Raw genomic sequence first — 26,168 nt, forward strand, 5'->3', positions numbered from 1 at the left:
CCATCAAGGGTGAGAGATGATTGTGTGTCTTACTTCTTCAATGGAAGCATTCAGAGCTGGCTCCTTCCTTCAAATGATCCCTATGTTCCTGATGCCATGTCCTTTATATGATGTCTTATGCCAAAAATTGGTCAGTAACTTTTGCATGGACAATGAGAGATACTTTTTTCAGGTTGTGAAAATTTGGACCATAATTGAAAAATAGATTATTATCATTATCTCAAAATCAGCCAATGTGGTATCCTGTAAACAGTATAGCGATAGTCAGAAACACAGTGTCTCTCATGTTTAAATATTTACTACTAAGTCTTACTGGATTGAAAAGGGAGCAGCCGCTCACTGCTGGGGAAAGGTGATCTTCGTAAAGGGACATGAGAGGACACTGTTGGAGCATCTGGTCACTGTAAAGGTTTCTTGTGCCTGGAAGGTGTCAAGTCACAGGATTGCAGAGCCTGATGTTACATCCTGTGCCACTTGAGGCCAGTCTCTAGGTTTATAGATCAGCAGCCTCGGTCATGAAGTCATTACAACAGTAGTACCTGAAAAAATTATGTCGACTTGTCAGAAATATCTCTACCTAGGGAGCCCTTCCCTGCCATCACCTTCCCTCTCCTTGCCTCTGTCCAATTTCCTTTTAGTCTGCTGTGTCTCCACTTGTGTTACCTCTCACCCTGTAGTCTATAGACTACATAGCATTGTCCTTTGAACATTTATGTTTGTACCTGGGAGAGTATGTATGTGTGGTCAAAACCGTTTTTTACTGATTTAATCAACCTATGGCCTAAATCTAGAAGTCCACATTAAAAATAGAGACAAGCTTATGTATAATGATCAAGGGGGCTGTGGTTTGCTTGTTTGTTTTTTCATCTGAAATTAATTACCTGCTGATCATGAGGGGCTCTTACATGCCTAGCTATAGTGTTCATAATTGATTGAGGGACTGCTATGAGTGAAAAAGTGACTAAAGCTGGTAAGGGAGGGGAGGGTGACAGGTGCGCACATTGTGAAGAGTCCAGATAATCTTTGTATTGTTGTGAGAACTGAACAGTTTGTACAGTGGGTGTGCCAAGTCCAAAACAGAAGGAATGTCACTGGGTGTATGGACTTGCAGATGAATTGAAATAGTATATTCCTGACACTAGCATAATGCCTCAGACACAGTGTGTTGTGTTAATGCTTGTAGAAATTAACATGGTCAACTTGACGGACTCTGGGATCACATCTGTGAGGGATTATTTTGATTAGATTAATTGAGATGCAAAGATCCACCTTCAGTGTGGGGCTGAGATTTTGAATTGTGTAAAACAGAGAATGTGGGAGCTGGGCGTTGGTGGCACACACCTTTAATCCAAGCATTCGGGAGGCAGAGGCAGGCAGATCTCTGTGAGTTCGAGGCCAGCCTGGTCCACAAGATCTAGTTCCAGGACAGCCTCCAAAGCCACAGAGAAACCCAGTCTCGAAAACAACAACAACAAAATCCAAAAAACAACAACCAAAAAAAAAAAAAACAAAAAAAAACAAAGAGCACTGAAATTAATTTTTCTTTGCTTGCTACATGTGGGTTGCATGGCCAGCTGCCTCATTCCCCTTTTGCCATGACTTGTCAAACAGAGATAGATTAGACCCTGTAACTGTGAACCAAGATAAACCTACCCTTACTTAAGTTGCTTCTGCTGGTTTGTTGCATCAACAAGACAAGTAACTAATACAATACAGATAACCTGAAAACATGCTTTAATGTTTGTTAATGGCTGCTTGGTATGAGAGGTATATATAGTGAAAAGTAGTTTCTAAAGAAATCCACAAATACCTGGGCTTTTAGATCTTAGGTCATTTCTACTGTAGGTTTGATAATCATATAATTTAATTATAATAAAGGCATTTTTAACAAACATTCATTCCTAATAAGCCTATAATATTTTCCTATGTCTGCTTATTCTCATTGGTAGGCTATTACAGAATGCTAATTTTGTAAACATTTCATCTCATATAGCAAGGTGCCCTGGGTTTAAAAAGTCATGATCCCTGTTATAGTTTTCAAGTATTAATTTTTTGATTATCCATACAATATATTTTGATCATTTTTAACCTACATTCTCCAAACTCCTCCAAAACATTCTCTTAGGGGATCAATACAGTACTTATTGCTTATATTTTCACAGAGTACTTGACACAAAAAGGACAAACTTCAAAGTGGACATGAGTTGAGTGAAACTGGCCTTCATCCTAAAGCACAGAGTCAGTTAGCATTGCTTTCTGTGGCAGCTGAATCATGTTACCTCCAGTCCCGGGGGTACCTTTTAGATACTAGTACACATCCCAATCCTTACCCTGAATCATGGACAGTCTGGACTTGTCACTTCACTAAATTGCCTGGTGACTCCAATCCCCACCAAGGTGTCAAAACCAGTATTCCAGAGTGTAAAACATCTGTCAGAGAAATGGTGCATTTCAGACCTTTGAAGGATAGGCAGGGGAATCCAAACATGTAGATTTAGGAAAAGGAGAAAAATACCACAAAACATAGAAGTCAACCCTAGGGATTGTAGGCTATTGCAGCTGGGAGAATTATATTATCAGAAAACTGGTAATTGCTGTTGCTCTTTTGAAATACTGGAAAGGGCCAATTCTCCAGGAAGGGAGCATGAAGATATGAAGGAGATGAAATTCAGGGATGTTCCGTGTTATTTGATATAAGCTCTGTATAGATTGATAGTCCCAGCACAGTGGGAGACTGGAGTCAGGAAACCAGCCCTTGCACCTGTGGTCAGGCTACAGGCTGAAGTTTTGCAATAGAGGAGTGACTGTTGCAGTGGCTGGAAACACAAGGACACCAGAACTGTGCACCTGCTAGTTTTCAGACCTGAAATTGTTCTCCAAAGATGAACCAAAGTTCCAATCCCTACCTCCCTGTGGACGTAGAAAACAAGAAACAGGACTAGTTTCTGTTCTATAGAAGAAAAAAAGAAACTCAAAAGTCTGTGACATGAGGTGGGGGGTGCAAAAATATTTAAGGTCCATGTGCCAAAGATCTGACCATTCTCTGAAGATGCTCACTCTGAAAAAAAAAAAAAAAAAAAAAAAAGATCCCGTGTTGTTATGTACAACTCAAAACCTATGCAGATTGCAGATGTCCACACTGGATGATGTTCAGAATTGTTCAAATTTGACATAACCTTGACTTCTGTCTGCAAGACATCCTTCCTAATTCTGCCTTCACATACTTCATGTAACCAGTGGCAATTCTATGCCAGTCTGTGTTTATAATTTGCAAAGCATTTCCGCTTACATTGTTCTATCAACTTTTCAGTAATCCTTCCCTAATGGATAACACAAATTTCAAATCAGTGGCTTGTTTCCCTATACAAGTAATAAAACATAAAAACAGGTAATAATAATAATAATAACAATAATAATAATAATAATTACAATAATAAAAATATTATGAACCTAGCATTTTTTGTTTTTATTCCCAACAGTCATAATCATACATTCTTATAGTAATTTGCTACATATATACACTGTTCATTGATCAACTTGGGTAGAGTAGCACCTACCTTAAACACTTATTTCATTGTGGTCTCAGGTACTTTAATTCAAGTTCTTTGCTATTCCTCTTCCTTTACCACTTTCTCCCATGATGTTGAAACTAGTTATCTAGTACATAATGAATGACATAATATATATACCTGGAAGAGAGTTTGCAGATGTTTAAAATTTGCAGTTTTCTTTATTGCCAAATCCCTACTTTAACACTAAGAAAATTGGCACCCTGTGAATAAAGGTGGCTTAACTAAAATTTACAAATAGAAAACAAGTTAACAGGTCAGGTTCTGCTGGTTCCCTGACTATTCCGAGAGATAATCCTCTTCCGTTTTCTATGCAAATAATTAGGCTCTGTGCCAGCCCCACTTATTGCTGCTTACAATCTTTCCATGAGTTCCCCTGCCTAGAGCTTTAGACCTCAACATGGCCCATCCTTGGATGTGGATGTTTTGCTATTGGAATGATTTCTTCTTGTAGCCCTGAAACACACACACACACACACACACACACACACACACACACACACACACACACACACACACACACACTGCATAAGTTGTCAGCTCCCTGGGATATCTGTCCCTGCATTTTTATGGCCAGTATGGCTACTCTTCGTAAACAGAAATATGGTGTAACTAAAATGTATTGATTCAAACAAGTCTATTCCAGGACTTTAAAGAAAGTGATTTACTATTAGATTATTAGGAAGTAAGGGAAATTAAAAGAATTTCAACAAACCAAGACATAATGTATCTCTGTTTTTAGGTGAAAGGACTTTCTTTTTTGGGTTTTATTTCTTTGCTTGAATTTTAATTTGCATAATGTTCGCTGTATGGAAATAAAAGTTTGGGTGAGTCATTTCTTGTTGTTAGTTTGTATCTGTTCAGTGATGCTATTTCATTTCTTAGAATGAAGGGAGGCATTGTGATTTTGCAGAATCAATCAATGGTATCTGTACCCAGTGGGAGGCAGAGAGTCTTTGTGTTTACTTCCTCATCAATATTCATTCTGATGAAATAAATACTTCTTATCAATAAGGGGAAGCACTCCTCTGCAGTTCTGAGATTTCACATGATAAACCTACTCCCCTCTTTCCAGAGTTTTCTGTGAGATGTTGAAGAAGCTGAGATGGACGTAGTTTCAATATGTTCTTCACTTTCTTCTAAGTTTTCTATAAATTGAGTATTTGAAAGTTTTCCATTCACAGAATACTTCATTCTGTTTTCCAATGGTCCAGATCATTTTATTTTTTCCATCTGAAGAGGGATGACACCTTCATACTTTTGAAAAATATCACACTTCTGATAGATCTGTGGATCCAAGAGGAATGCACATGAGAAGTAAACAAAATATGCTGAGCCATTTGAAAATTAAATGCATCATGTCAAAATTTCGTGAGCACAAAACAGAGAGACACTTTTGGGAATGAACCCTTTAGCCCCAAATGCTGTTAATATAAAATGCAAAAGAAGACATATCCCAGATAAACCCTAAAGCAACAAGAATGCTATAGTATTTCACAGAGATAAATGTTAGCGAATGATAACATATTTGCATCTTTAGGATTATATTAGACCTCTGTCAGTGTGACAAACACATGAAAAGTATCAAGGTGAGATGTTTGATTTTTTTCTCACCAGTTCATAGGGTTCAGTCCATTGTCATTTGACTAAATTGTGCTGGGACTAGTTCAGGCAGAATATAATGATGAAGAAAGTCAAGGGCAACATATGTGCTGAGCTCATGTTGGCTTGACAGAGAAAGGACAGGAGGGGCGGAATGCCTTCCACTAAGCCCTACTTCTGTTCCACTACCCTAATTGTGCCACATGCTGGAGACTGTCCTTCCCAATGATGATTTGTGGAGGGGGCATTTGAAATCCAGACTGAACAATAAAATTAAGATTTCTAACATTAGGAGACAGAAATTGTAAGACCCTCAGAAAGCTGAGGCTTCCAGAATCTTAGCCCAGGACGGCGGCCACCCCAAACACAGAATGGAGGCGAAAGCTTGATGCAAACTGCACGAGGCTTTATTGTAGTTTAACGAGCTAACCCCATGTTAGCTCGGGTCTTTTCTCGCCATGGCGGGTGGGTGAAAGACCCGAGCTAACATGGGGTTAGCTCGTTAAACTACAATAAAGCCTCGTGCAGTTTGCATCAAGCTTTCGCCTCCATTCTGTGTTTGGGGTGGCCGCCGTCCTGGGCTAAGATTCTGGAAGCCTCAGCTTTCTGAGGGTCTTACAAAATCACCAATATCAGAAAGCAAATAAGAAATGTTATTACTACCATGTAGACAATAAAATGAGGTACCATGGACAGCTACATGTGTTGATCTGACAAATTAGATAAATAAAATATAACAAACCCCCAAGTATCATAAACTACCTACACTAGGTTGTAATTAAATAGATGGTCTGAATAATCCTAAAGATGTTATTGACATTGAACCCATAATTTAAAACTTCCTAGATGAGACTGTTCCTATGAAGATTTATGAGACACATTTAAAGTGGAAATAGCAGCAATTTATATAATATCTTCCTTTGTGTGGAAAATGGAAGAGAGAAAGTGCTTGCCAGCTAATTTCATAAAGCTACATTATTATAGATGAATGTGGAAAAACTGCAGGCCAGGATAACTCATTTTGATAATATGTAAGAAAGTTTCAAAAATTACCCAATCAAATCCAGAAATGTATGAAAGAAATAATTTACCATGACCGTCTTGTCTGTGTTCCATATTTCAAAGTTGGGTCAAGGTTAAAAACTAAGAAAAAAAACTTGTTAGTATAGTGCATATATTATTATCTGTCTTATGAGGGAAAGTCACATAATCTTATCAGATGGAGTAAATAGCATTTTCAAAAAACCAAGGCCTGTTCATGATAAAAATGAATAAAAGAAACTATAATTTGGGGGGAAAGCCATATGCAAAAGACTTACTGTTTTACTTAGCAAAGATCAACTGACATACATGTATGTTTTTCCATCAGACTGAAATATAGTAAATACATTTACTCTCAACAGTGCTTACCAACAGTGCTACAGTTATAATCAGTGCAATAAGAGAAGAAAATTCATCTAAGCAGATTGAGTTGAAAGAAACAAAGCCCTCACAGAGGATATACTGGTCCATGTAGAATACTACAAGTAGTTTTTACGAAGAGCTTGACCATAAATGCAGGCTCATATACACAACCCTAATGATATGTAAGTTACCATGAGGGAACAATTAGAAACCAAAATTTTAAACTAACTTATTAGTTTTCCAACAGAAATATGTGGACATATGCTGAGTAAACTATATGCTGAAAAATCACAAATGCCTATAAAAGAATTTCATGATATTTTTTACAACAGAGGGACCAACAGACCTTTGTTTGTGGACTGTTAGATGACATAGTCTATGCCATCCATCTTATCTACAGGTCTGATGCAATTCTCACCAGATCTTTGTAGGAACCTTTAAAGATGCCAATACTGGTGAAACCCACAGAAACAGCTGACCTGAACAACAGGGTGCAATAGGTCCCTAGACTGGTAGCTGGGAAACCAGCATGGGACTGGTCCAGACCCCAGGAACGTGGGTTTCAATGAGGAGACCTCGGAAATCTACAGGACCTCCTGTGGTAGTTCAGCACTTATCCCTAGCATAGGTGTGGACTTTGGGAGCCCAGTCCACATACAGGGATACTCCCTGAGCCAAGACACACAGGGGTGGGCCTAGGTCCTATCCCAAAGGATATGATAGACTCTGAGAACCCCCTATGGAAGGCCTCACCCTCCCTGGGGAGCAGAAAGGATATGTCATAGGTAGGGTTTTAGTTGGGGTGGGTGGTAGGGGAAGACAGGAGGGAATGGGAACTGGGAGTGACATGTAAAACAATCTCGTTTCTAATTCAAATAAAAAAAGATGGAAAAAAATGTCAATACCGAAAATCCTCATTCTATGGAAAAGGAAAACTAACTATACTGTTTTTAAAGTAGATTAGGTTTGAGGAATCCTAGAAGCTAATGCTAAGTTTCTTAACCATGTGCAACAATCAGGACACAGTAGTATCTGAAGGAAACAGACCAGGGGAACAGAATAAAGACTCTAGTTAGAGCTCTGCATGAATATATTCAGTTGAGTTTTGTGAAGTTGCTGGCACAATAAATGTAATAACAAATGGTCTTGATCAGGTGGAGAGACACATTTAAAATGAAAAAGGAAACCCCTCAATTTAAATTTGACAAAATTACAAAAACTCTCATACATATAATCACAAATAATGGGTATTGTAGGAAATATTCCAACCTTAGGTATGTAAAAATGTACTAGACTAGCCTCCAATGCAAGGTCCTTGAATATGGATGCTGATAAACAGACTTTAGCAGTTAACTTTTTCCTGTGAGTTCTGTATTAATAAAAATGAAAAGATAAATTGCATATCATCTGGCAACGTTTGCTTATCATCTGCTCAAAAAGGGACCTGTATCCACTACAGGAAGAACTGTCTAAGCTCATGGGTAAGGAAAAAATACAGTGAAACTATGTCTAAAGATTATTGTGGTGGTACATGCCACTATTTGAAGCACTTAGGAGGCTGATGCAGGATTGTGAGTTTAAGGCCAGCGTCTGTCACATAAGAACCTGTCTCAAAATTTAACAACAGGGATGATGATGATGATAACAAGTGAGTGAATCAGGTGTTTTATGTTCTTCCCTTTGAACTGAAACATTCCCTCTTGGAGAGATGAAGGCAGTTCTTATGACTTACAAAGCTAAGGAAAGTTACAGGCTTTGGAAAGCTCAGATACTGACAAGCTTGACAAGGGCCCAAGATTATAAAATTCAGCTAACAACAATCGCTGAGAGGAGAATCCCTGGTCGAACTGCTTACAAGTTGGGCAGAATGCTCAATGGATGTAGCTTTTTGTGGATCACTGCCCATGAATGTTTGGCCTTTCCAATAATGAAGCTGCCTTTGGTTTACCATGTTCCTGTAACGAATCCCAACAAAGTCCCTGGGTCACCAGCCTGGATTTGGGTGGAATTTTGTCCTTGGTTTGTTGTTTTTGCCTAACCAGGGTGAATGGTCATTTGTTAAATTCTCCCCAGGAAAAGTCTTACATCATATGACAAATACATCAACATGAATAGCAGACACGAGATGTAAAAGGTAACTTAACTGTTAGGGAACTGATAATTAAAACCTTAATGAATTTCAATTTATACATTTCATAGAATGATTCAAATAAATGATACCAACTATTATTAACATGATCTGAAGAGACTTAGAACTAGAAACCTTGCAGTTTTCCTGGAAAAATAGCTCGACATTTAAAAATTATTATATATAGATACATATATGTATATGTACATGTATATGCATATCACATGATCCAGCATACACCTCTTCAGTACAATTGTATGTTTTAGGAATTTAAGTACATATTTACACATAAACTTGTAAATGAATTTTTGTATGTGCTCTATTCACAATTTCCCTAAACTTGAAACCTCATGGTGTTCTTTAATGAAGGGACATACAAATCTGTATGAAGCAATGATTTTCTTCGGTGATAAAACTAAATGAACGGTGTGACATGCGTGTGACCCACCTACTGAGGGTGGGAGCATCCCTAAGCACAGTTGCCTGGCATGTGTAAGAAATGTAGCTGTGCAAGTTTGGGGAAACATGATTTCTGCTTGAAGTTCCTGCTTTGGCATTTCTCAGTGACTGACTATGAACTGTAAGCTAAAATAAACATGCTCCTTTCTATGGTAGTCACCTTTAACCTCCACAAACATGGGGACCCTATCTGACTTTTGTCCCCATGATTTATTTGTCTTTTCCAGAGTTGGATGTGCATGGAGTTACGCCGTTGAGCTTTTCTGTGGTGTCTTCCTATCACCCAGCAAAATGCATTGGAGATTACAATGCACAGCTTTTTGTAGTGAACATCAATAAGGGCCTTAAAAATATCTGATTTATAGTCAGTGTGTGAATGTATCACACTTATCCACTTACTGGTAATGTGCCTTTGTATTGTAACTGGTGTATAGCTACTATGAATAAATTGTAAAAAATATTTCCTCACAGATACCGATGTTTTTTTTTTTTTTTTTCTTGACTGCATGCTGGAAATGGGGTATAGTTTATCTCTCTGTGTGGTCCTGGGACTTGAACCTGGGATGTGTAAATGCCAAGCAGTTGCTGTACCACTGAGCTGTAGCTCATCCCAATTTTAATTGTTTGTTTTGAGGAAGAGCTTCCTTAATCTTTCCTAATGCATCACATCCTACCAAACTCCCTGTACATGCTCAAGTTTTGAGCATGTTAAAGGGTTCTAATTTCTCCGTACTTTTCAAATCACAGAGTAGTTTCTTTATACTTTCATTCATGCTAGTTGATGGGCTGTGGTATTTCATTGTGGTTTTTCAGTCCATCTCTAATGGACACTGGTATTGAACACATTTTTTATGTCCTGTCTGTGATGCACATTTGTCCTCCTATGATGTCCATCAGGATCCTTCGCCAATATTTTAAATGAGTCATCCTTCGTAAACCTTACAGTAGGGAGATTTTTTTTTTCTGTATCGCTATCCTGGATATATTATTTCATGTCATGGGTGTTTGGATATATCTTCACTCAGTGCCTTTGATGCTTTATTAAGGTTTTCTTTTTTCCTGATTTCTGTGTTTTGAGTTCTATATTTGAAAACTCTTAACTTGTAACTTGAATTTTTAAGGACTTCTGCCATTTGGATGACTAAGTATTTGTACCTGGAAGCTGGTTGTCTATAGTGTGAGAGTCTTCTGTGCATTCTCATAATTCGTTCACATAGATGATAAATCTGCCATCAGTTGTTGGGTATACATTTCAGTATGCTGGGAGAGACTATGACCAAAAAGCAACTGACCCTCTTGTATGAATGTATATATTTCTGAAATTCCATTGGACCCTTATTCTACATATCTTGTCTTACATCAAGGCCATGGAATCTAGACTCACTTAAGTTTGCAATGGGGTCTTTTGAGGAGATCAAATTGCTGATTTTCACCCCAATTTCTTGTTTGTTTTTCTTTTCAAACCTTAAAGATACTCTTACATGTGATTTACTATCATCTGTTCCATTTATGTGGAGATGCCTACAAGAATTTTGACCAGGATCTATTGAATATGAGGAAGAGCCATTTGTAAAGGATTTCTGAACAGTCAACATAAAGTCTTTGAATCCAGCACAGTCAGTCATGCATGTGAACATACTCTTTTAAGTTTTTTTTTTTAGATGGTTGTTTTAGAACTTTCCTTTTCTAAGTCTTACAGTTACATCTATCCTTAAACATCTCATGTGGTTTAAGGTTATAAATAATCTTGATTCATTTCAATTTATAGTTGCTAATTATTAGTATGTATTTAAAACATACCTTTTTTGTATTGAGACTTGTCCTGCAACCTTGTTCTTCTAGTAATTTTAATAGATTCCTTGAGAGGCTTTAAGATCTAATGCATTGTTTGTGAATAATTTGTGTATTTTCTTCCAAACAATGTGTCCTTTCCATTTATTTTTAATAGTGTGAATTTCTAATTCATTTTTTAAGCTAGTAGTGAGACTGACTCCCCTCGCCACATATACACCACTAAATATCTTCACTCAGACCTTTCATCATTATTATGCCTGTGATTTATGCCATTCAAACTTTTATTGACAACATTCCCTTTGATTCCTGATTTGAATGATTTTTATTATTCAGATCAAGGTGGTTTTTCATTTATTAATATAATTTAGTTTGTATTCTTTGTTCATAAATGTGAATTATACTTCTTCACTTCTGTATCTTAACTTTTCTCCAATAGAAAGGAGTGTTGAATCCCATAACAGACACTGGATTTTTCCCTTTTCTTCCTTTATGTATATACATTTTATTTTCTGTACAGATTTGAATTTTGTCTCAGTACCCTGGGAGAGATGGAACCCAGTGTCTTCGTATGTTAGGTAATGCACTACTAGTAGTTTCTTCTTGTGTCTTCTTGATGAATGGGTCATCCTGCATTAGTCCCTGTACTTATTATTTTTGAAGCTATCATGTTTAGCAAAATGTTACCACTCTAGACATCCTTGCCTGGCATTTGATGTTGAACAGGGCCTGTTTGTAATTACTGTCTCATACAGTATGCTGATCTTCAACAGGCTGGCCACAACACATGCTGTAAGTGTTAATCATTTCCTATTATAAGTGTTTGCCTGACTGAGAGCTCCAGCTCCCTGGGATACCTTAAGGTCCAAAGAATCTACATTCTACAGAATGCAGTTCTTCATATTAACAGGGAAGCCAGAAGAGGACTTGCTCAGTGTGGAGCCATGTGATTTGAGGGTCACACAACATTTTTTCTTCTGCTCTTGTATTTCTCAGCACCTTCTTCACTACTTTGGATTCGCTGGAGTTCCTTTCAAAGTGTTTCTTGATCACTACCTTTGGCATATTATCTATACAGCTTACATTTATTATTAGATGGGTGTTATATGGTTATGGATGTATTTGTAACTTATTCAATTTCACATTTTATTGCAGAGCTCATTACCTATTTTGAGAAACTAAAAATAACATACTTTGCTATTGTTAGCTGCATACTCTGTCCCCGTACTTTTGCATATTTTTCAAACCCCACAATATAGCACCATTTTTTGGTCAATTGCTATTTCATTGATTAAAACATTTGAATATGAGAACATCTCTGCCTAATGATTTTATATTAAGAACATGTTTTCTGTGTTTATACTGAACCTTGACTTGTATATCTCACTATGTGCATGAAAGTTTTCATACATGCCCATTCATCATGCTCCCATAGAGTTAACGATGAAGTACTACTAGGCAGCTTGATACTAGTATGATGCATAATGGCCTAGAAGACTTTTAAATACTATTATGAATAATGGCTTTCTTGAACACTTACTGACATGAGAGCATTGTTCTGCTTTGTGAAGTATTTATCAAATAAAGAAAACATATAACAATAACTTTCATAACAAAAATACACTACATGCTAGATGAGCACGTGATCATTTTACAAAAACTGATATTTCTTTATTCACTTCAGCCTTGAAATTCTGTGCTTATGATTTGGGCTGGCTTCTAGTGTGTTTTTTAAGCGGGAGCTTCTACATTCTCTGGATCAAATTAAAATACTAATAATACCTTGGGATAGATTTGTGTCAAGAAAATTCCTGATTGACTATTACACCCTTTTTTTGTTTTAATTGAAAATAGATTCTTCTCTCATAAAAAATCCCCACCACAGTTTCCTTCTCCCTCCTCTCCTCCCAGCTCCCCTTTCCTTCTCCCCTTTCCCCTAGATTCACTCCCTATCCATTTCTTTTCAGAAAAGAACAGGCCTCAAGTAAGACTATAACACTTTTCATGACACACACACCAAAATCCAAAATCATAGTAAGTGAAAAAATTGCATGTGTCAGGAATGGTTTCCTACACTGATCTTTGCATTATCTATTTGTGGGATATTAAATGTCAGTTTGAAGATGAGTGTACTCTTTGCTTATTTGGGGACAGTTGTACTCCTGTAATGGGTTGTTAAAAAATAGTTCCAGCATATGCATTGCTAAATTGATGGTTAAAATAACACAGCAGTAAATTAAATTAGAATGACTTTAGACTTTTAATTTTCTCAATTAAATAGAAATGTCAGTATTACTAATTGACATTGCAATGTGAATTTCAGTGTCCCTTATGCTGATATTAGGTCATTGACATTGACATTTAGCTTAGGAAATGATTCCTCAGTGATGCATAATGGGATGTGGTAAATCATATATAAAAAGTTAAGCAGCTAGCAATGAGGTTCCAAAATAATTAACTAGCCAGCAGTTCACATATAGAGGGTCTGAAGTAAAGTGTTGGTTGAAATTCATGTTTAAGTTTTTGTGAGCGATTTAAATAAATTTTCTAGAATTTCGATGTAGAAACTTTAACACTACAAAATGTTAACTTTTCTAGTGAGCAGCCATACAGCTTCATTCTACAAGTGATAATTTATTACATTAACTTTTTTTCACATTTCAATTCATTCTGTCCCTTTCTTTTCTCTTCCAACAATCTATTGCTAGTGTTTGCAGCTTGAGCAGTAACTATTTTAGCTTGTGTGCTCTCAGCTACAACTTATGTTCTGACAAAGGGAATTTAATCCCCCCGTCTTTACAGCATATCTTGCAGGTAAAAGCCAGCTGGAAAACAAGGAGGTGTTGTTTTGATAACTGGTTAAAATGTTTGGATAATAATAAGCTCACTAAGAATGTTACAGATACATGATTTATTTTATAACATAGACATTGTGAGGGACTGCTGTAGACATTAGCAGTTCGGCTGTTGGTGTCAGGTTTGTGCATGCCTCTGGAAGCCTCCCTTCCTATTCAGAATCAGTTCCATAGTGGGAGTAATTCTGGCCCCATGAGGCTATAGTGAATTAGCCAATTGGATGAATCTGATATTTCTTTGCTTCAAAACCTACATCCTATAATTCCTCAAGTTTGAAGGACCTCATTTCACAGTTTTAAATGTATTATAGACCAAAGTGAAAAGAGCATCTGATTTGTAGTAACTCTTCTTGCAGGAAGAAAATCCTTTAGCTAGGGTACTGGCCAAGAGAGTCTCATAAGAGTAGAACTTCCTCTGAACTAATTTAACAGAATTAAATACAATCTGTGAGCACAATAGACAAAAGAAAGTAATGTAATGTAACTAGTGTTTTAGAAATAAAGTATTTTCTTTTTATTCATTTGCATGAACTTACTGTTTGTTACCATTTTCTTTTAAGCTCCGTCTTATTGGTTATAGTGAAGTGAAGATGAGAGCAGTTGTTTTATGAGTCAAGGCAACTTTGGACCTCAGATTGACATTCTTGACCCTTTAGCATGATGGAATCATAAATGTCATAGGTTGTATCCCCAGAAAGGGTTTTCCTAATTCCTAATTCCCTGTAATGCATGTACCAAATCAGTAACAATTACTGGCAGATTAGTCTACATCAAATTTCATATTTACTTCTGTCTTATTTTGGGTTTCTACTGATGAGAGGAGACACAATGACCATAGCATTTCTCATAAAGGAAAACATTTAACTGTGGCTGGCTTATAGTTCAGAAGATTAGCCCATTATCTTCATGGTGGGAAGCATGGCAGCATGCAGGTAGACATGGTACTGGAAAGGCAGCTGAGAGTTATACCTTTTGATCTGTAGGCAACAGGAAGAGAATGACATTGGCCTGGCTTGAGCACTCAAAACCTCAAAACAAAGCACACCGCCAGTGACACAGTTCCTCTCACTAGGTCACAACTCCTAATTGTAGCACTCCATATGGGGGCTGTTTTCATGCAAACCACCACAGAGTCGAAGCAAACAAATAACAGAGAATCTGTGATTTCCTCAGGTTTTGCATTGGGCAGCTGCAGAGCTGAGGTAATGTACAGAGAACAAACTGAGATATGAGTCACTGTAACTATGCTTCTAAAGCAGAATTGGGGTGTGGCATCTGGGGAAAGCAGTGGCTGAGGGCACTGAGTTTGCCTCACTGAGACTAAGTCAACTACATAGGTTGCATTCTGCTCCGTTAGACTCTATTAGGAGTGTTGGCCCTTTCCATCCATCTTTTGCTCTCCTGAGTGTCTTTCCCTTCCCAGTCAATCCTGAGGTGGCATGATCAGGTCAGACATTTGCTGAGATGGTTCCTGGAGTGTTTCAAGACCACTGCCATGACATTGGTGAAGAGGACAGTGTCACAGAGGTAGAAATATTTTCTTTGGCTTGGACTTAGCCAGACTCAATGTGCATGACAATGGTTGCTTCAGCAGTCACACAGGGAAGCTACCTAACCCTGGCTGAGATGGGGGAGGATTTATAGCCTCCAGCTGCCCTAGCTTATGTTGATTGTCCTGTACTGGAATTAGTTTTCTCCTAACACTCCTGGGACCCTCATTCTTCAGCAGATCTTTGTAAAGGTCTAGATAGAGAATAAGACTCGCTGCTGCCCATGACCCACTGAGCTGAGAGGAAGAAAGCCACCAACCTAGATCCTTCTTTTCTTGTGTCAGAGAAATCATTCCCTACAGTTGTGCAATGTTTATTTTCCCATTGTGAGCTTTAAAGTCTGGATGGAGACTGACTGCCTTTAAACATCTTACTTTTAACAGGAAGCTAGGTTTGGCTCATAGCATTAGCATCAGGTCACCTCAGACCACCTTTAACACTAGTCCCAGATGATCTCATACATTCTGCTGTCCTCTGCAGGCAATGGCACGCATGTGGACATATCCACCTGCAGATGCATACATACACATCATTTAAAATAAAACAAATCCTTAAAGGAAAAGATATTTATAAAGATGTTTTTTTTTTATTTCGTTTCAATTCTATACCCTTTTATTCTTCCATAGTTCCAAGACCTGATATCATCCTGCCAATTAAATAATACTAGATTACCACGGTTCATATATGTAGACCTAGGGACTTCATGGACTAACTCATAGCACCTGTCTAGAAGGAACCACCGGTCAAAGGGGGAAGAATGGCAGTACAGGTCGTTTGTACTCAAAGGGGACAGAATAGATCCTTGTGACAGTTCATGCCCTTTTTTTCACCCCTCCCCCACCCCTTTACCATCATGACCACAGTTCCCTGCTGGTAGAGGACAATGTTCAATGACTGAACACCTGGTTAATTTCATTGTGTACATTACTTAGATTTAAGGGTTAATTTTGGATGGCATTTGGATTTTCTGTCTGTGGGTGTGTACTCTGCTCTTTTGTCTTGGTGAGTTCTTTTATTCTGTTAAGCATGTGCATTTCAATATTTTTTTACTACTTCACTGCAGCAGGGTGCAGAGGTTAGGAGTTCAGATTGGTCAAATTAAATTCCTTTATTTCCCAGCTATGTGTTCTGAACTTTAATGAATTTATGATTTTCCTTCATTCATGTTAAAATCCTCCCAATAACATCTAGACTGTAATCACTGTACATCCTTCTTTCTGTCCATCTCTTCTTCTTTCACACCTGTATAAATACTGCTAATTGCTTTTCATATTAGAAACTATAAGGATATATTAAAGAGCCGCAATCATCTTCCAAGTTAATGACCCAACTCTTCTCTGAAAGGAAACATAACATAGGCTTAATATTAGATTGAAGAGAAATGATACACACCACTTCCCTGTAACACATATCTTCCCTTAATCAAAACTTGAAACACCCCAGAAAGACTTCTTATTGGAGTTGTAATTTTCTTCATAGACTCCAATACTCTTTTTGGACAATAGCCAAGCATTGATTTTACTATTTTATAATCATGTTTCCCTTTAGGGCAAAAAATGGGCTTCCACTGCCCTTTAACGGGAATCCAGAGCCCTGATTGAGTTGCATCCAGCTGATGTGATGGACTCAGCTCTCTGGCTCCTGGGGCTCTGCCTCTCTCCACCTCCTCTTTCAGCAGAGTTGTAGGCTCCATGACTGCTTTCCCTGTACAGACACAGAGCACAGAAACCCTATTTCAGATAGTGTAACTGGTCAGAGTTTAATAAGCTCAGGACTTTCATGCATTGTTTGATTTAGAGAGTCTGTGATGTAAATCAAAACACCACTCCCTGTCTCCTTTCCCTTTCTCAACCCAGACTTGGCTTAGGGGATGAGGAGACTGTAGGTTTCTGGTCTGTCTGTCTGTATGTTTTTTCTCTCTCATCTCCTCTCTCCCTCCTTCTCTCTTCCTCTCCTTCCTCCTTGGATAAGAGAAGGAAAGGGCCTTAGGAGCTCACCCAGACAGCAACAGGCCCTCCATTGTGACAGATATCCCAGAGAACCTCTCTGTATTTTGTGAAGTTTTACTTAAACTCTGGTCCATGGACTTTGCAGTTTAGCTGGCATCAGGGGACAATAGAATGTTGCCTTCACCCCCACCCATCACAGAGCTCACCATGTCCCTCACATACCCCATTGGCAGCATGAAGACTTGTGGTATAGCCATGCTCTCTGTCCTTCTGATACAAGATAGTCCACATATTCTGGTAGCGAGGGTGTTGGGGTCATCTCTTCAGCTGTGCTCCTGAAAATGAGCACTGCTCTGGACATTTGCTGAGATGTCCATTCCGTAGGGAGCTCGATTCCTCATACCATTAAACTGACAAATTGATTGTCTAGGTCATTTTACTTAAAAATCATACTTGCTTCATCCAGCACTATCTCTAAATACTATTGCTTGCCAGTTTCAGTGTGGTACAATTTAACAGAGCAGATTGAAAAAGAAACAGAAGCTTAGTACATTTGATGTGGGTTGTGTAGTGAGAAGAATAACTGCTCTATACTTAGCTTTTCCTAAGATAAAATTCTTAATGATGGTCAATTAGTTAAAATAGAATTTGTAGGATGGTATCTTCTTGCAAGCACTGGTTCCTGTTCATGTGATGGATGGTGAAAGTAGCCTTAGTGATTCCAGTTACCTTACCAGTTCACACTGGAGAGTGAGTTACAAAGAATCAATGAAGGTTGTATGCTAACATTCATTTTAATTAACATTTAATCTTAGTGGGTTTTTTGCTGTATTTCTAAATGTGTTTAAATTAATTTAAATATACTTTTCATGTTGATTTCATCCATGGTTATTTTTATGCAATTTCTACATCTGGATACATGTCACTTTTTCAAATATAATATCCTATTATATTTTCACTTACTATGTTTGTGTGTTTATGTATCTATGTGGGTGCAATCTCCCATGTCTGGAAGCCAGAGGGCAATTTATTGGAGTCAGACTTGGAGGTAGATGCATTTCCCACTAAACCATCTTATTGATCCACATGCCACTCCTGGTAATATTTTCCCTGTCTTCATGAGTCTTCATTTCATAGGATTTTTTTGTTTGTTTGTGTAGAAGTTTCAGGTGGAATCCTTTTAGCAAGTACAACCCTGGCATTCCTGAATTTCTGTAAGTTGAGAAGAGAGCTTAAAAGCAAATTCTTCTAAAAGCTCTTATGTCTATAATACACATCTACCGTGTTCAATAATACCTGGATTCCCATTGATCTTGATGATGGAAATATGGACTCATTTATCTTATTTAGAAGTCCTAAGCATAATTTATATTGTGACCTCACAGCCAGATATATGGAGCTATTTGTATAATAGTTCCTTTGGCATTTTTTTATGCAGTCAGGCAGGCCAACTTTGCATTGGGAAGACTGTGTGGTCTGGTGTAGTGTGAGAGTGGAGCTTGGCTCCCATGATTGTTGTCATTTGCTTATTGAAACCTTCAGCTTGTATGTGATCACAAACAACATACCTCTAACTAGCAGGTGCCCATCACTTGCTGGGTGGGTTTTCTTTTCCACTGGATAAAAGTTGCTTTCTTAATCTATTTTGTGTTCTATGTAAGTTTCCTCCACATGCATGCTTGCAGTTGTCACTGATAGAAAGTTTAAGGTAAATTGTAGAAGTATCTCTATTTTGTATAATATCCATATTGTATAATAGCACTCTGTAAATTAGTAATCAGCATCAGAGTATAAATGTCTCCATGCCTTCATGGTGTCCCACCCATGTGGACTTGAACTTCTGTCAGCCATCACATCCTTTGTTAAGTGCACATCCACTGAACACTCAGGGTTCTGTGATATAAAGATGTCTGCACATTCTTACATGGGATTCCTTTTATTTCAGATTTTTTATTTGAATTAGAAACAAGGTTGTTTTACATGTCAATCCCAGTTCCTTCTCCCTCCCTTCTCCCCTCCCACCCACCCTCCCCCCAACTAAAACCCTACCTATTACATATCCTTTCTGCACCTCAGGGAGGGTGAGGCCTTCCATAGGGGGTCATCAGAGTCTATAATATCCTTTGAGATAGGGCCTAGGCCAACCCGAATGTGTCTTGGCTCAAGGAGTATCCCTATTTGTGGAATGGGCTCCCAAAGACCACACCTATGTTAGGGATAAGTGCTGAACTACTACAGGAGGTCCTGTAGATTTCCCAGGTCTCCTCACTGAAACCCACATTTTTGGTGTCTGGATCAGTCCCATGCTGGTATCCCAGCTATCAGTCTGGGGGTCAAGAGCTCCCCCTTGTTCAGATCAGCTGTTTCTGTGGGTTTCACCAGCCTGGTCTGGACCCGTTTGCTCATCACTCGTCCTTCTCTGCAGCTGGATTCTAGTTCAGTTCAGTGATTAATTATGGGTGTCTGCTTCTACTTCCACCAGCTGCTGGATGAAGGCTATAGGATGGAATATAAGTCAGTCATCAATCTCATTATCAGGGGAGGGCATTTAAGGTAGCCTTTCCTCTGTTGCTTAGATTGTTAGCTGGTGTCATCTTTGTAGATCTCCAGACCTTTCCCTAGTACCTCATTTCTCTGTAAACCTAAAATGTCTCCCTCTATTATGGTATCTCCTTTCTTGTTTTTTTCTATTCTTCCCATTACGTGGGATTCCCTAATTACTCTCTGTAGGCATTCAATTCAATGCCTATTAAATATCAACTTTGTCACAAGTTAAAATGTGTCAGCAGCAACTTTAATGAGCCCTAATCATTTGGCTTTCATGTCAAAATGTCGTAATATACTATTAGTACATGTAGAAGTACATGAAATATATATAAGGGAGAAGAAGAGGCCAGGGGTCTGGAAGGAAGGCTCAGCAGTAAAGAAACTGGCTACTCTTGAAGAAGGCCAAGGTTCATTGAGGTTCATTTGCCAACACCTCCATGATGTTTCACCACCTTCCTGTAACTCCAGTTTCAGGGGTCTGATGCCCTTCTCTGGCTTCTGTGGGCACTGCTTGTGTGTAGTTTACATACATGCATACATACATGCAGGCAAAACACATTCACAAAGAATCAAAATTAGTTTCTCAGAAAATAAATACAAGATACATTATCAAGCATAGAGGAAAAAAATGTCCTCAATGGAAATTCTATTCTATTAGCAATTATCTCATTCTATATTTGATTATAAGTCCAAATAACTATGCATGTTCTTGTAGGATTTCCTTGGATCAGTGAATAAATGTGACCCTCACTGATTACAGTAACCAGTGAAAATTGTGGCTTTATTGTAAGGTCTTGTTGATTTTTAGTTAAAATACTTATTAAAATCCTTGATCAAAACCAGATGTAGACTATTTTATAAAGTGAATGCTGGCAAAAAAGGTTTACACAACACACACACACACACACACACACACACACACACACACATATATATAATATATATATATATATATATCACTGTTCCAGTTGCTAGGAGATAAGAGGATGTATGTTTCAGTTTATGCAAAATCCCATTAAGGACAGAAATAATTTAATTCATTTTTTATAACAAGTGGAAGGGGCAGAGGGTTGCTAAGTTTTATAAAATGAAAAATGAACAGATTAGTTCTGATTGTGAAAATTTTGCATGATCTGGTGGATGAGACAAATTAGTCTTTCAAAGTATTCTTAAAGAATGTAATATGAATGTTATTCTATATATGTGACTATATATCCACAGAATTGTTGTTATTGGTGGTGGTGGTGCTGTGTGTGTGTGTGTGTGTGTGTGTGTGTCTGTCTGTCTGTCTGTGTGTCTGTGTATATCTTGCATTATAAAATAGTAGTGATTCAGGATATTTTTGTCCCATAAACAGGAAGCCTTGTAACATTAATTTATCATAGGAATATGTTGCTTGACATGTCTGAAATTTTACTGTTACTGTGGGCTTCAGGATCTATGAGCAGGATTCCAATAACTTTTCTATGATGGGCTTCATGCTGCCTTCTGCTAAGAGGTGGTTTGCTCCAAGGCCCAGTCCCCTTGCTGTATAACAGAGAGTACCACAGTACTGGTTCTCACATGCTCAAATACATCAGCCCAAGGAAAGGACCTCTGTTTCTTCATCATCAAACAAAATGCTCCACACTGCTGTTACTTTCCTTTCTTAACTTTATATCCACTTGAGCTGTTCAATTGCATGACCTGCTTGGATGTCCACCATTGAAAACACCAGTGCTAGATTCAGTCAATTCAATGCAAAAGTCATGACCATTGACAGTGAGATAGAGCAGGAGTAATTGCTGGTGAAATTCAGTCTTTCTTAAGAGGAGTGTGGAGTAGGAAGCTTGTAAGATAAGATGGACCAAGCTGTGTCAGGCTGAGGATACTTTTCCAGCTAGATCTTTCAAGGAAAATGCATTTTCAGACTGCCTTCTTAACAAGTGTGTATTTTCACAGTCTTCTGTTTAATCTGAAAGCTAAAATGAGGATTAGGATAGTAGGGTTTGCAAATGAGGCAAGAACAATGAGAGTCAGATGAAATCAGAGGTTTGTCCCTCAAATAACTACCATAGTGTTATTAACTTGGCATTCTCTGGAACGGCAGCAGCATGATCCACACCACATAAAGAACAATCCTTGCCCACTAACTCTGTCTTTAAACTCCTCCAACAATGAGACTGTTATCAACATGGCAGTCTCAGGAAGGGTGACATGATCCACTCCAAGTAAAGAGGATCTTTACCCACTAGCTCTGGTCTTTAAGCTCCCCCTACAATGATGCATAGAAGATAAGCCACACAGAGGCAAGGCTTTCACTCCTCTGGATTTTCGTCGATAGCCCTTCCATTTGACAAGGAGCTTCGTGATCATTTGGCAGGCATGGTAGTCTAAATCACTTCATTGAATGGTAGCAACACTTGAAGTTCATAGGAAATGACAGTTTAATACAATACTTTAAAGATCATTACATGTAAAAATGCCTGTCTTTTTCCTCCTGCTGGTATTTCTAATCCAGGATGTCCAGTTCCTGCTTTTCAGCCAAGGATAGCTAACCTATTGATCAGTACCTATGAGAAGCCTGCACAGCCAACCAGGAAATTAAAAAAAAAAAGCAGCGGAATTCAGTGTGCTAGGGTCTTGTTAACCAGATTCACATAAGATTAAAAATAGGAAATGCATAGCCTATTGCTCCACTTTACTTTAAATTTCAAAGTGAGAATAGGTTATAAGGTTAATTCCTTTTTTTTTTTATCACTTTATAAGCAATGAAGTCATCCGTTGGATGCTATGTAGCCAAAAAAAATTGTAGATATAGATTTGCAGTGCACAAATGGAAATGTTTGGAGCCTTGGAAACATCTTCAGTTATGCATGGGGACTTCATATGCAGCTGAGTGTTATCCATGTACAGACACTTTCTTGATGAAGATCCACAAAAGTTCAACCCATGGTGTGTAAGTGTATAAGTAGTGTTAGACATGAGCATTCCACTGGGGAGACCAGGATGGGCAGAAAATAGTTCCCCTCACACTTTCAGTGTCCCTTACCATCCACAGTTTCAATGTCCCCTGATACAATAATCTGGAGTTAAGTTTCCACAGCAGAACTGAACTACTTTCTCCATTTTAATAGTCTACCCATTCTTTATGATCCAACCTGTGTTGCTATGAACAGAATATGGGGCTGCAGTTGGAAGGCTATGGGCAAACTGAACTGGGCTAGAAGTTTTGTGAGAAGGTTTGCATGGTGAGTGCTATGAGTCCATGTGTCTCTTTCTCCTTCTGATCTCACATAGACCCAAGGGGAGTGGACCACTAAGAAACCAAGGCAGAATGTGTTGGCTCACTGTAAAATCTGCATAACTTTAGAATATTGCTTTTTAAACACAAACATTTCATTTTTAAGATGACCTCCTAAGGCTTACAATATTAGGAACATATGTAACATTGTATACATTATACTAAAGTTCAGATGATCTGCACAAAATATAAATGATTGTCATAGCACTAGCATCTTTTGTGTCACATGTCATAAAGTTTGTCTTTCATTAAAAATATTTTTGTCTGTGCTAAAGTGAAGTGCTGACTAATTTTCTCTGATTTTAAGCTTTCATTTAAGGTGGTATGACAATACTTAATTAACAAACTTAAGCGGTGTGGTGCTTTTAATTTTAATCAGTAAAATACCTGTATATAAATGCCCAGGCACGCACAGGCACACCAACAATTTGGTTGGTTTCCAAATTACTCTTGTCTCACAATAAGCATTAGAAACAAAGTTGTTTTTCAAGTTAATGGTTTTTCTGACATGACACAATTGATATAATTGCAAATTATGTTTTATGGTGAATGGAAAATATGATCATTTTTAATTTAGAAATCAACATTTGTTAAAAGTAGTAATCCACATTAAAACATTCAATTCAATGCACATTTAATTTTCAAAACATTGCTTCAGGCAAAGGTTTGACATTTACTTACAGTTATAAGATTGATTTTCAGGATTAAGCTGAAAAAATTAATTTACTATAGCAAATCCTTGATAAAAATATGAACACCATCCAAAACTTTGTACCCATTTTTAATGAAGGCCTTTGTTTGTCAAAGTCTGTGTCATAGTTATACTTAATTACTCTTTAAGCTTATGTCATAATCATGGCAATTTAGCTTAAATTAACACGATTGCTCAGATGGCAACATTAGTAAATGCTCAGAAGCATACATAGCAACAAGGAAAATTGGCTCAGGAGACACTGGAAATGGGTTGTCTAATACATTAGGGAAGATGAGCTAGATATGGTGGCACACTCCAGCATGTGGGAGATAGAGGCAAGAATCAGGAATCCATGCCCATCCTTGGCTACATAGTGAGTTCAAGGCTAGCTCGGCTATAAGTGGCCCTCTCTCAAAAGAAGTAAAAACTAACATATATTAAGAAATATAAAATACAAGAGGGATGTATGCTATCTTATGTGTAACTCCTTATATTTAAAATACCAAGTTGGTAAGGGAATGGGTATTCCTTCCTGTTTAGAATGAAATGTGTTGTCAGGTTGTACATTATTGCTCAGGCACTGACACTTTCTTTGGCACATTTCCTAAATCATTAAGGTCAATTTGGTTACATTTGGTAACACAGCTTATGATGTGCTATTAAAATGAAAGGCCATACAAAGTTTTCCTCCTGTTACAGTATTGTTTTGGCTGCAGTCTGTTGACCATTGCCATGCTTTCCATCCAGTGAGTCATTATTCTTTGTCCTGTTTGTTTGGCAAGATATCATTATGTTTACAGTTGCTTTTCAGTTCTACCTAACTAAAATGTGAGACTTCTATTAGCTGGGACTCATCCATATGTCCTAATAGAGAATAGAGCTCTAAGCTTTCTGAATGGCTGGTGATTGGGGTCAATGAGGAAGTGATACTGAATATCTGGAGTCCTGTGATGCTATCTGACTCAGTGATTCTTTTTGCTGTTATGACATCCAAGTTTCAAAACTAACATATTTTTCATTGTCATGTGTGAGATTTATGCTTGTTAGCCTCCAGTCGTGGCACACAAGAGCAGAGATTGTTTATTAAATCTTGATCATGTGTCTGTATTTTTAAATGGGCCAATGAGCCTCTAATTCTAAGTAATGGTACTCAGCATTCCACTGACTTATGTACTACACACATTCGATTTCAGAAATCATCTCCAATGCACTGTCATGATATGTACAGTGTGACATCACTAATATAGAATGATGTGCTGACATTAGTGAATGCAGATATAGAATGCGATGTTTCAGTATTCCAAAAGGTGTTAATATAAGATAGCCATGATGAAAAAAACTTGATTATGAGAGCATCCAGGTTCCCCATAAGACTCTGGGAAACACAGGCATTCACACATTTCACAACCATTTACAATTTAGTATAATGCTAAATGTATCTCTTTAGTGAATTACAGACCAAGAACCCTGCTGTCCATTCTTACCACATTTTAACTTGGTGTGGGGAAATCTGAACCCTGGTCTTCTTGCTTGTGATATGTTTTAACCACCAGCAAATTCCACATGCCTCTGGTGCTCTATTCTGGTTTTGAGCCTGTGTTGGACGAGTGTCTGCTGTGAATCTGAGCTGTTTTCATAGTAGTCAGTTCCCTCCTTCGCATGTCAATGTCCTCTGTTGGCCACAGTCTGCTTTGTAGTCTCAGGATTAGCAAGGGTGTTACTATCCCCAAGCTTCCCCGATCATATCGGCAAAGGTTCTAGCTGGGTCATAATCTCCTATATGGATCACAAGTGGAGGAAGCAACCACAGCCTTGGCATCTCTGCCTGTAGAAGATGTACCATCATATGTCCTACACCTTGTCAGTACTGATCACCCCATGGAACAATATCATTGTATATAGAAAGGTTTCTACTGGAATTTCACAGGTGTTTGGATGCTACCAAAATGCACAATGGGATAAGTAGCTCTGTATATTGAGCCACTTGATGACCTAGGGCTAAGTCTTACCAACTTCCAAGTTAGTCCTTTGTGGATGAGGTTCAACTCTGGCACCTGACGGTGGGCTCTCTTTCCACTTGCATTTCACTGACTGAATTCCGGCCTTTTCTGCCAGCATCCATTTTCCTGTATTTTCACACCTGCATCTGGGCTACAAGCTTGTCCTCAGTGTGTAATGTAGTCGGCTTCCTCCAGAGCTTCCTGGTCTAATTTTTGGATGAGGCTTCTGTTTTTCTGCTCACCAGAAAGCTATGTAGCCTCTGCTTTGCCTTCCTTCTCTTTTGATAAGTCACCTGTCATTTTCTCCTCATTTCCCCTCTGACCTTTTATTAATTTT

General features: G+C 38.1%; 1 protein-coding gene across 6 annotated transcripts in view; it reads right to left on the reverse strand.

Moving 5' to 3' along the window:
* Positions 1-282: 282 nt before the first annotated feature.
* LOC100753012 overlaps positions 283-26,168 on the reverse strand; it is a 58,398-nt gene continuing 32,512 nt past the window's right edge. The window contains exons 2-7 of one of the 6 annotated variants that reach the window (XR_004768587.1): positions 17,530-17,642; positions 16,751-17,062; positions 4,285-4,856; positions 3,558-3,689; positions 2,331-2,430; positions 283-539 (exon numbers count right to left, since the gene is read on the reverse strand). Coding sequence is in view for 1 of the 6 variants with exons in the window: in XM_027400068.2 (XP_027255869.1) it covers positions 4,840-4,856; positions 16,751-17,062; positions 17,530-17,668 (468 nt within the window). In the remaining 5 variants the exon portion in view is untranslated. Of the gene's footprint in view, positions 540-2,330; positions 2,431-3,557; positions 3,690-4,209; positions 4,857-16,750; positions 17,063-17,529; positions 17,718-26,168 lie in introns of those variants that run through there. The other 5 variants (XR_003482130.2, XR_003482128.2, XR_003482129.2 and 2 more) reach the window with 5 other exon arrangements.

Source organism: Cricetulus griseus, chromosome 2 (assembly GCF_003668045.3).
Source record: "Cricetulus griseus strain 17A/GY chromosome 2, alternate assembly CriGri-PICRH-1.0, whole genome shotgun sequence".
Classification (NCBI taxonomy): Eukaryota; Metazoa; Chordata; class Mammalia; order Rodentia; family Cricetidae; genus Cricetulus; species Cricetulus griseus.